The sequence below is a fragment of the Cylas formicarius genome, unplaced genomic scaffold (assembly GCF_029955315.1).
Source record: "Cylas formicarius isolate icCylForm1 unplaced genomic scaffold, icCylForm1.1 PGA_scaffold_1__22_contigs__length_36826433, whole genome shotgun sequence".
Taxonomy (NCBI): domain Eukaryota; kingdom Metazoa; phylum Arthropoda; class Insecta; order Coleoptera; family Brentidae; genus Cylas; species Cylas formicarius.
This window is the reverse complement of record NW_026844264.1, coordinates 25,089,135-25,101,198: the sequence shown is the minus strand read 5'-3', so window position 1 is coordinate 25,101,198 and position 12,064 is coordinate 25,089,135. Positions and strand designations below refer to the sequence as shown.

Below are 12,064 nucleotides of genomic sequence, written 5' to 3'. Positions count from 1 at the left end.
GTATCTCCTGGTTAAATAGTTGGCCAATCGGGTAAATAGTTTTCTAGAAAATGCTTTTTTTCTGGAAGCCAAAATAACTTAAAACAAATCTATTTAAAAAAAATATTAAGCCATATTTGATTGCGTTGAAGTTTTACAGTTTAGATGTGGGTGATAGTTTTACTATTTCTATGAATTTGAAGTCGATAACTGCACATTTGAGGTACCTATTATATTTTTTTAATATAGCACGAAATGTCCTGCACACTCTGTACAATATGTGAAAATATTAAATAGAAAAGCTTTAGCCATACGGGCTATATAGTCATATAAAAGAATAATTGAATCACAGCCTTTTAGTTATTGTCAATTATCTTTATAAAGGAAATGCGGATTTTAAATTTTAGCGAGCTAAGCTCTAAATTTGTGCCAAATTTAAACTCGACAGCTGCAAATTTCGGACACTTATTATATTAAGATGGTCGCAAATTTCTGATTGCGGCGGTTTCATATATGTGCCTCGTTTGGAAGTTATTCGCATTTTTATGGAGCATCGACAGAAAACAGAACGGAGAAACAGACAAAAAAAGTTTTTTTTTCGGCGGTGAATCGATCTGTACCATAGCACTAAAAGAATATATAATTTGTAAATATGTAATTTGTTTATGGAGCGGCACGTGACTAGCGAAAATGCTCGAAGTGGCTAGCTAAAATGATAAATCTGCTCGAAACTTTGCGTAAACAAAAAAAAAGTAAAGACAATTGAAGTTCTACAATCTGTTTAATGAAAAAAAACAGGTTTTAGTGATTAAATTTGATGTGATTAAATCTCTTATCTAAGAGGAGTTAAGTTGCTTGGTGGCCTTATATTATACTGATTCTCGTTTACTTTCTCTATTTTTTGAGTTATATATTTATCCATGATTTCTTATATTGAAGCATCGATATTTCCCTTACAGAATGTCATAGAGTGAGAAGAACTCAATTTTGGTATGACGAAAAATAGCTTGAGCAATTCATCAAGCATCTCTGCCTAAGAAGTTTGTATGCTTAGCCGGTCGAAGGGGAGGGTTCCTATTGGATTCGAAATTTATCGGGTCCCATTCATTGTTCAAAGAAATCGCGCGCGAATGGAATAGAATGCTTATCGGGCTTGCAGCTGTTTGAAAAAAACGCCGCCTGGAGTTCTCGTCGCGAGTTCCGGGTCTTTAATTAACTTGAGGTCGCGCCATCTATCTCCAAGCTCGGCAGCAATGAAACTTACAAAATCGATGGCATCCGCATTCGTTTGAATTCGGGACGAGACAAAAAGCTCGCGGCTTTACCCGCCTAGGTGGTATACGATATTAGGCGCCACGAACATTGTTGAGAATTAGGCATCCGACGGGATCGTTTGAGATGACTTCAGCTGGCGTTACAGTGAGGTTCTCCTTATTTAAACAAATCCGTGGTATTTTTTTAATTGGATGGATGAGATCACTAAAGGCGAATTGTGCAAAATACAAAGGTGCGTAGAACGTAAGACTAAACCATACAGTTAGGAGAGCGCAGTTAAACTAACTCTCAGTAAATCCAGAAAAAAAGCTGGACGCACATAAAAGTAATATACAAGGCTACACCTGCCAGATCTATTCAGGTTGTCTTGATATTTAGTATAAAGCAGTATCATTGTTCTGTTCGGTAAACGTTTACTTCGACCAAATTTTGGATCTGGAATTTTCCATTTAATGAAGAAAATTTGAAGAAACTGGTTTAGAGGCAGGTCGAACAGCGCATGTATGTCAGCGCAAAAATGAGATCCATTGGGAATATTGCTGGCATCCGAGAAAGTGTTAATGGAAACTTTGACAGTGGCGGATATGCCACCTGGTGATAGGGAAAGTGAACCAAATTTTAATTTGCAAAACATTGCTTATACAAGTAAGTTTAGACTATTAAAGAAACACAGGTTCAAGTTCTATGTAACAAATATAAGCAATTAAAAATTTTCAAATTTAAATCCTCTTTGAAGCGCGCTGTCATTAGCTGTGACCGGTTGTGACGTCAATTCGCCCTTTAGATTACGAGCCAGCCGGACGGCCGCATAGAGAAGCCATTAGAGAACGCGTTCGTCTTCGTGGATTTAATTTTAATTTTCGACTTGATCCTTTCGCTTGCTTTTATTATCTTGTGTTTACCACCAAAAAGAAAATTTTGAAAATGACCTAAGCCGATTTTTTAAAACTCAGTCTGATAATTTACCTTTAGTGAATATGTTTATGGTGACATCTTACATACAAAACACCGAAAGTTTTTTTTTTGCTGAGGTTCGCGGTGTTAAAGCGACCAAGCATCTTTAAAGCAAATTTAGCCACTAGCTTTAAACCAATGTAATATTGTAATGAGCTTAAAGTTTTCTAGTTTTTAAAATTCAAATGGTATATCAAATAAAAAGTAATTTATTCAACAAAAAAAAAGCAAAAAGGATTTTTTTAAGAACTAGTGGAAATCTAAACACTGATTTTAAAGTATATTGGTATTGATAACTTTTCTTTATTTTCTATAGATCAGGAAGCCATTCCTATGAAGACTGTACTAGGATGAGTGCAAGTTCGAAGAGTTAAAAATGTTTGCACACCTGAACATAATGTTAACAAAAAACGACGGCTTTTATTTTTTGGTAGATGAATAAAAAGTTTTTCTGGCGTTCTACGGGTTGTACTCAAACACGATGGTACGATTTGTGATATTGCTTTTGTGTTGCTGTCATTATTATCGTGTAAAGCACACTAATCACAAATACAAACTGGCGTAGATTAAATACAAACACACCTTTAGATGAGCCAAAAGTAAACGTAAATAATATTCTCGGCCTATAACCTGAGAATAACGCTATAACATCGAAAAGCAGCGGGATGACGTCACGATCATTCCTGCGCATTTAGTGCCGTTTAAAGGGAATAGCCGGGTGTCAAAACTTGAATTGTTTTTTACAACTTAAATATTGGGTTTTGAGTTTTGATATATGGCAATGGTAAAAAATGCATCATGAATTATCGCTTCATCCATATAAGGTACAATTGGCTCAGGAATTAAAGATGACCATAGACCGACCAGTGAATTTATAGCAAAACATCCCCGAAAATAATGGTACACGAAACGCCGTTGTCTATTAATTTTAAGTGGGATGGAAGATTAGAATAAATTATTATTGAAACTGCCATAAAAGCAATTCGAGGGTTTATTAACAATGTGAAGGGTGTTGGGTCTTCCGAACAGAAAGATACAAGTCATTGATAACAAAGGGTAAATATTGGAAAGGGTCGGCATCAGCACGAATAACCGTGAAGGAAAATAAACCCACCCTTAACCAATTCCGGACCGTATCGGTCGAACTAGGTCCCGGTTCACAAGTCCTTTTTCATTCAAGTTTGTTTTCAACTTCGACTGTTTGATTTATTCGAATCCAGTGAATTTATCAATCAATGCATTTGCTATTTCCGCAAAGTTTAAATTTTTACTCATCGTTCTAAAATAAAATGAACTGTTGGCAATGTGACGTTCTACCAACATCAAGAATTTTAAAAGGGGCGGATTATATTAAAACTTTTTCATTCATTCGTTGCCAAACATAGTATAAATGAGATTCGCGAATACTAGGTCAGGTTATGCAGCGGCTAGTGTCAAGTTTGTCTACGACCATTAATCACAAAATTCGACTGCACTCTCAAACTTTTCTTTCACATAATAACAAACAAACAAAGAACCTCTTCAATGTATCTAAGATTGAATAATGTTATTTGTTGATACTGAAGAGCCATTTTATTGTAGCCATGGATGGGGTAATATTGTAAATTATTGTATATAGTAAATTTTGGGATTGTTTGAGCTGTATAAAACTACATAATTTTGAAAATGTCTCATTTTGAATAAAATATATATAATTTCGTGACTATTAACTTCTCCTATGCCTATTGTTAAATAGGCACCAATTTTTGTGAAAAAGTTATTTAAGAAACAGTTTGACAACAATGGTTTTCTAATTTTCAAAGAACACCTTATATCTTTGGAGTTGGGAAAATGTAAGAAATGTTTAGACATGGGGTGCAAGCCAAAAAATATTTATTTGGAAAAGTTGATCGTAGTTTGAACGGGTGCAACAGAAAAACACGAATTCTGATTTTTGTCACTGTCATTATTTGCCAATTATTCATTTCCGTGAAGAATTTTTACCCTGAAACGAAAAATAATATTGAATTTCCTAAAAAAACACAAGGTGTAGGAATTACACCTGCTGCTAAGTTTCAGTGAAAATTTTCTCCAACAAAACTTCTGTTTTTCGCGTCCATGACACCACAAAAATGCATCATAACGGCGTAATGTTCAAATAATTCAGTGAAACACATAACTTTTGACATAGCGTCTTAATCAAGATTATTTCTGATAACTGTCCCCGCCTTCGCTTACCTTGCGTCTTCCATACTGTGCGCATCTATTATGGGCTAATCGAAACCTCCTCATAAGAGCAATTAGGTTTATTGTAGGTGCATAATCCGTGTGTCCGTCTATTGCTACAAATTGGTTTCGCTTAATTGTAATTAACACGCAATAAGTGATGGGTAATAGCTGTGATAAAAAAATATAACTAAAGTTTGACTAATAAATAATAAAAACGCGATTACGGCAATAGATTCTGATGTATTTTTGAGGAGACTTAATTTCTCCATTATTAAAATTTTGATATTTCCGACTGATACTAACTTGGTTAACGAAACAAACTCGAGATTCATATATGAAGGCAAAACAACAAAAGAACACTAGTGAAAAATTCCGTGTTCTCTATAAAGTAAAAATTTGAATTTACAATTGCAGGATGTTTCTTTTACCACCTCCTTGATCTTCAGAATACAACTTTAGGGATTGGACTTTAAACATAGTTCCGCTATAGGTTAGAATATTGTTGTCTACCTTTGCTACGAGTAATTCAATATCAGAATTATCTGATATTTCTAGAACTTGATTTAACAATCTTTCTTATCTAGCTATTTTAACACCCTCTTGTCAACGGAACTATGCACGGAATTGAATTATTAATCACTTTTTTGTGTCAGGTGAGATTTTTGTCGTAAAGTATGTTAAAAACATTGTCCGCGTCCGTTAGGGAGAGTGTTCGTTTAAGAGAGAATCGCGATAATGCGTTTCTTATGGAAAGCCGCTGGGAGTCGATAAGAGGGTTCATTCGAGCAACGTGTTCGCTTATGAGAGATTCCGGCGTATTCCATTTTTAATTTCCAACATTTTTTAAATCCAATAACGAAATGTCTCCCGACATGCGAAGAAATTAATGGGTCAAAAATCGCCATTTAAACGTGGCGAGTAATTCAACTTGAACGTCCAGAGTGAAACGGATCGCAATAACAACCCAATGCAAAACGTCAAATGCATTCATATAACCATGTAATGGAACGGTTCTCCATTAAGGGCCCCCGGTTATATGCCTCCGTCAAACTTTGTAATTACGTCAGAGTTAATATCATCTATTAATACAGGTCCAATAGTGAACTTTCGTGGTCGATTACCTGACAAATGTAATATACACCTGGAAAAGGCTGGTCTAAATAACGTTCACAGATATGAAATCTTATGTAAAACACAGCGATCTAGGGGAGGTGCAAACCATAGGTGAAAAGATCTATTTTCCTTATCATATTTGGTATATAAAATACCTACATAACGACTTTCTAAAATTAATTGAATTGCTCAAATTAGGTTGGTACACAAGCTTCGAGCTTCTGAAATTTCTCTAGAGCAAGTCGCAATCATCATTTTTTGGTGACGGAAATATTTCAAATTTTTGAAAACTCCGTTCTACAATTTTTCTTCCATTCTTAAAAAAGGCTTATATAAGGGTGTGAGTCGCTTGCCGGCAAATTCTCGGACATTCTCCTTAATTAAGTAACTTATCAACGTACTTGCTTGGATTATACCTTCGCGACATTGCGTACCCAGTAGTAAATGATTAGATATTAGGGACTAAATAAGCAACAAAATTCCACATTTAAGACGCTAGTAAGAAAATATTTGTAGTATGCAAAAAATTAAACATGGACATTCTTACAAAATTTATTAAATAGTGAAATAAAATGATAAATTGGTTAAGGCGTAGACTGTCTACGTCCAACATCGGAGATGGAAGGACCTCTGAAGAAGCTCGCCCCTCGTGCTAGCGAAACGTTAGGAAGTAATTCCAACCGACGATCAATAATAGTCAGTAAAATAAAATGTTTTATTTTATATACGTTTTAAAAATTATTAACATTTTATGTACCCCTTCTTCTCATATAAGCGTTCAACTAGAGAATTTTCGAAAAATTCAAAAAAATTAAAATAAGTGTGGTTTTTAAGGGATATTGTTTTCTTATACAAACTGTTCTTTATTGTACTGTCCTTATATATCAAATATGTCCTAAATATCAATCATCATTTATCGTTATCATTAATTTAAATATGAATCAACAAAAAGATTTTGCTGTTCACGACAATTTCAAAACAAATTCCAAAACTTATAGAATAATAGTAATGGCATCTGACTCGCGACACCGCAACTTCTTTGGAAACATTCGCAATAATGTTACTGCTATAGCAATATCGGCAATCCACTATAAATGCGATCGGTGTAGTCGCATTGCAATTACAATATTAGCGATCAACTGAAACAGCTATTGAAATTAGCACTAAACATCTGGCAGGATTTACCAAGCAACGCAGGTTTTGTAAATGTAAATTAAGAAAAATATCTTGGTCATTAAATGTAATAATTTCACTAGAAACGAATTAGAGAGTCTGAAGAAATATGAAATAATATCATAAAGACAAAAAATTCTAAGAAAGTTTGGAAAAAATAAGAAATGCAATGCATTATCTTCTGCCAATAACTGAAGTGATGATGTGTGGCAGTAAAGTGTTAGAAATGGCGAGATAATACTAGATCAGTTATAATTATAATTATTTATTTTCTTAAATTTAATCCAGAGGTCGCTTAGAATTTTTTTTTAGTTTCCTACACTATATATTCACTTTTATATATTGTTCAACAAATTTTGTATAACAGCAATTTTACAATTTATATATATATATATATATATATATATATATATATATATATATATATATATATATATATATATATATATATATATATATATATATATATATATATATATATATATATATATATATATATATATAATTAATATTTTTGACGTTATCGCTGTATTTTTACTTATTCTTAAATTAAAATTAATCATAAGGATTCCTCAATTTTCCAAAAAATCGTTATATGTGCTATGATATTGATCATTATCTATATATCCTTACCAGCATAAACCATTTTGATTTGATTTGATTTTTTTTAAACATGTAGTTTAAATAGCAGTTTTTAGTGGTAAGCTGCGGTTTAGGTAAAATCCTGTAATACTGGCACTTTTTAAGCCTCATGAAAAAATGCGCGGTCATTTCAAATCTCGTTTTCAACCTCTAAGACCTAGCTTCCTACAGGGTCGTTCACAGTTCCAACTAACCAATTCAGCATTCTGTATTTTTTTTGAATGAAGTAAAATAAAATTTCTATTATAAACGGAAAAGACATCAGTCTTACCGAAGGCTACCAATTGGGGGAGTGGCGTAAGGTACTCCTAAGAAAGCTTCAACGGGGGGATGAATGTGGATCATGACCCCCCTCAGCATGCCGTATTTGGTCTTGACCACCCTCGTGCTGTACTTGTGGACCAGAAGCGATCCAGCCCCGCTCTCCGTCACAAGGAAAGCGACCACCACGAGACAGCTAGCGTACAAGACGCGGACGCTGGTCGAATTTTTATTCAATGGTTTCACGTGAGGAGGAAACGTCGCGAGGCTTGGGATACGTGACGCTTTCATGACGTCACGGGATGGTGAATTTGCGACGGTGCCCGGGAGGCGACGCCATCGCGCACTGCCTTCGACTAATTTTCATTCAAATCCGCGCACTGGAAAAAAAGAAAATAATTGACAGATCAAAATACTCGATAATTGGATTTGTACCACAAATGAAATCAATTAATTTAACAAAGCGTCCACCATTTTGTGTGAACCTACGTTTAAAATGGGCTATTAAAGTAGCTCGAACACTTCTTAGACTTGTCGCAAGCAACGCTACTCACTGATAATGGGTGGATTGGCCATGAACGTGACAAGCTAAATTGAGAGAGACAATATTCTGCAACTGTCTACGCGGAATAATTTTATCAAACACTAAAGACCACAAATTCCAACCAATGTCGGAAAAATTTACAGGTCAAAGTCGTAGGAATTCGGGTTTATATTCAAATTAGAAACAAGAGGTTATCAATTGGAGAACAAATAATGGTAGAAATTCACTTAGTATACCTCAACCCACAACGGATATAATAATTTTTTCTTAGCCTACACTCTGGAGGCATTAAAAATACATATCATAAGTTGGGTTAATCTGACTTACTAATACATTGAACTAACCAAAACTATCTTTAGTGTACCTTGTACTTACTAAATAAAACGCCTATTGTATATAATAAAATAATACTCGATGTGAATATTCGCTGTTCCAGTGACTCTTCTTTGAATTTAATATGCAATTGCACATTCCCAATTTCTCCAATAACTATAAGATTTACTTTCTCTATCAGAGCAATGTGCAATTGGATAATGTATTGTCGACGCATACCCTAATTTAGATCCAATTATTAAATTCAATCAAATTGTGCAGATTGGAGAAAGTACGATATTTTTCGTAATAAAGCCAAAAATCCTAAGACCACAATTCACCATGTCACAAATGTTATAAAATCAATAGGATGTGATCCAGCAAAATTTGTTTTTTCGCAGTGCCCTGATCTAAATAGGGTGTCAGAACAGGATGCCCTAATATGGCCATTACGCTAATATAACAAAAGCGCTGACGAAATAGGCCGAGTAGGCTTCTCAAGGCACATATGTAATTGGACCGGGACCCTTTTTCTTCGGTCGGCGAATAGGAAATGGCAAGTAATTCCTCAAAACGTCAAATTTAAAATGACGGAAAGACTGTGAAAATTATAATAGTAGAACAACTGAAGGACCACTACCAAAATTATGGTGTGTAGTTGCAATTTATATAGAATGATCACACATCCAAATTTTGTGTTTTAAAATATTTTAATTTAAATCTCCTTTCCAAGCTCTCCCTTAAATAATAACACAAAAATCTTTATTTTAGCTACCTATTTACAAAAGAACATAGTAAGAAAATAATGTAAAGGTACGCCACCACTTATATCCAAATTGGACGCTTATGGTTCTATTTAACAGTTATTTTGAAACCATAATGAAAAAGTTTGAATACGTCAATTTGTAATTCACCGTTTGTATTTTTCATAGCAATAAAATAATTAATAACTTATTTGGCAATTACGGAATGCTTTCTGCTATAACTAGAACTTGAAAAAAGGAAAAATAACTACTGGAAGTTAGGGTGTCAAGCTTACTATATGGTCATGGTGTCAGCGATAAATCGGAGATCTTAAAGAACTGGAGCTGGTAATTAGCAGGCCAAGACGAAAATATATCAGTTGGTAAGAAACAGCTGTTAGTGATTTGGGTCCTGTTTTTGTTTTGCAATACTTGTCATCCTAATCGATTTAGTGTAAAACAAATTCCTAAAAGGGTTCCTACAATCGATAGTTAAACCTCACCTTAAACATTCTAAGTAATAGCACGTCAGCAATGTGGACGGGCTTATTCGAACATTCTGTCGATAAAATAATCTAATGGAAGACTGATAACCATCCGAAACGACAACGAACAAGAGCCGATATTAATCGATGCTCTTGTTTCCGTTGCACAAAACTCAAATCCATTTTGTTTTAATCATCGGCGATGTCGGACGCCAGGTTCAGATTTTGTCGCAATTTAAACCGGACGATGCAATCCGTCCCTCTCGGCTGGAAACTTGACCGGAAACTTCGTAACGGGAAAAATAAACATTTTTCATTCCACAGTTATTATTTCGTCTCCTGGATGCAACATCTGAAACAAGGAAAGACGAGTTAAGTAGAAAAATAGCAAGGTCGTTGGAACAGCGCCGTAGATTTTATCAAGTGTTGCTTCAAATGTACGCGAATGTTTTGTTTGTTCTTTTAGAAATTATTTTTTAATCAACGAAATACAATATAAATTACTGAAAAACAATTTTTGACATTAGGAGAAACAGGAAATAAAATAAATTAGCAAATTAAATAAAGAATATATTTTTTTAATAGCATAAAACATACCGAACTTAAATTTGCACGTGATAATTCAGGCTTGATTGGTTCAATTTATTTGGGGTAAAGTATTAATAATCAATAATTAAAATACATAATATACTTTAAGTAAATTGTTTTGGTTCGGTTTCCCAATAATATGCGTCAATAGTCTTCACCAAAACTAACATCATAGTGTCTGGCGTTATTCATCATTCGCGTAATTCCATTGTACTTAGCAGTTCTACTGACACTTAGAGGGTTAGTTCAAGTTCAGTTCAATTATATCTATTGGTTATTTTATTGAAGAACAATATCTTTTTTCTATGGCACATCTATTGAAAATAGAAATTCCGTTTTAATTTTGTAATTTTTTAATATTATTTCTTACGGCAAATTTTAAATTCTCCAAATATAATTGCAGTCTACTCGTTCACAAAAGCACACACATTATTTAGTTTCGCGTTTATATTTCGATTTGAGTAAAACAGACAACACTGTAGATTGCGACTTACTATTTTTAAATATGCACAGGATGATGGTAAAGTTAAAAAGTTGTTGTTGGAGCCAGTAACCTCAGCAACCAAAATTTCAAATAATTTCTGCATCTGGGTATTCCAAACTAATTTGCATCACCCTTGAGACATACTATACCGCTCAAGTATAGAAAAAGGGATCTTGAAATATATGCATCGTCTGCCAAAATTTGAAATTACACAAAATTTTTTGAGATTTGCTGACCATAATTTTTAAAAATATTTATACTTTTTTCCTAAACTTTGTGGGTAGCCCTGTAGGTAAGCTGCATAAAAGCGTACATATAACATATAACAATAAAGTGACGCTGTCAGGGGTACCAGGGCACGAAAGTCATAAAGGAAATGAAAGTGCCCACGAAGTAGCCCATGAAGATTCGTGAAGAATCGTGGTTGGACCAAAACACCTTTTTTGGGGTGGCTAAGCTTACTGCAAAATCAGCCAATAAAAAATGGATCGAAGAAAATCTTGAAAATGCTGGAGAGCACAGAGGTACATCGGTCAAATTTACAGCAGACTTGCTAAGCTGCAAAAGTAGTATGTAGATTCTGTCAAGAGCTGTTGTACCCTTGGATAAAATGTATACATTGTTAAATAAAATTCAAAAAACTATCTTAAGGACACAACTTGTAGAGTGCTCAAACTGTTGACCCTTTTCGGTTTAATTTTTACGTTGTTGAGATTTACCTACATTATACTAATGAAAAATTACATATTTTTTCAAGTGCTGTAATATGTCCATAGGTACAACTATGCAGTGTACCTCTTGAGAGTATGTCTGTACCTCTGGACAAAAATTAAACAGGGACTAAATGAAAAAGATACACTCTTTTAATTGGAAATTATACATTAAATAATTGAAACCAACTTTCAAAAAAATATTTATTTGCGAAACACGAACGTTCCAAAGTTCCAAAATCTAGGTTGAAACTATCAGTGACATCTGATGAGCTGTCATCCAATACTTTCCTTGTAACCTTAGTTATTTTTCATTTTCTCTGCTTCTATCAATTTTTTTTTTGTGTCCATATCAAAATGCGTGTTTTTCCCTGGTTCCGTTCTCCTATTCTTTTCCTTTTCTCTGACCAAAAACCGTTCTTTCTAATGGTTGTAATTTATGAGACGTGTGTGGTGGAAACGTCAATAATTCCACACCATTGTCTTTAGCTAAGTTTATGAGTACTATGCTTATATGGATTTCGTGGTTATCAAAAATGACCAAAACTGACTTTTCCTTAGATGCCTTGACCTCTTTCAAAAAATGTTTCACA

General features: G+C 34.1%; 1 protein-coding gene across 2 annotated transcripts in view; it reads right to left on the bottom strand.

Annotated features, from left to right (window-relative positions):
• Nucleotides 1-12,064, bottom strand: part of LOC132696676 (neuroligin-1-like) — a 45,862-nt gene that overhangs the window by 23,113 nt on the left and 10,685 nt on the right. Inside the window, exons 2-3 of one of the 2 annotated variants that reach the window (XM_060661645.1) lie at nucleotides 9,708-10,041; nucleotides 7,616-7,985 (exon numbers count right to left, since the gene is read on the bottom strand). In XM_060661645.1, coding sequence (XP_060517628.1) covers nucleotides 7,616-7,896 — 281 coding nt within the window. In that variant the 5' untranslated portion in view covers nucleotides 7,897-7,985; nucleotides 9,708-10,041. Of the gene's footprint in view, nucleotides 1-7,615; nucleotides 7,986-9,500; nucleotides 9,567-9,707; nucleotides 10,042-12,064 lie in introns of those variants that run through there. The other variant, XM_060661646.1, reaches the window with a different exon arrangement.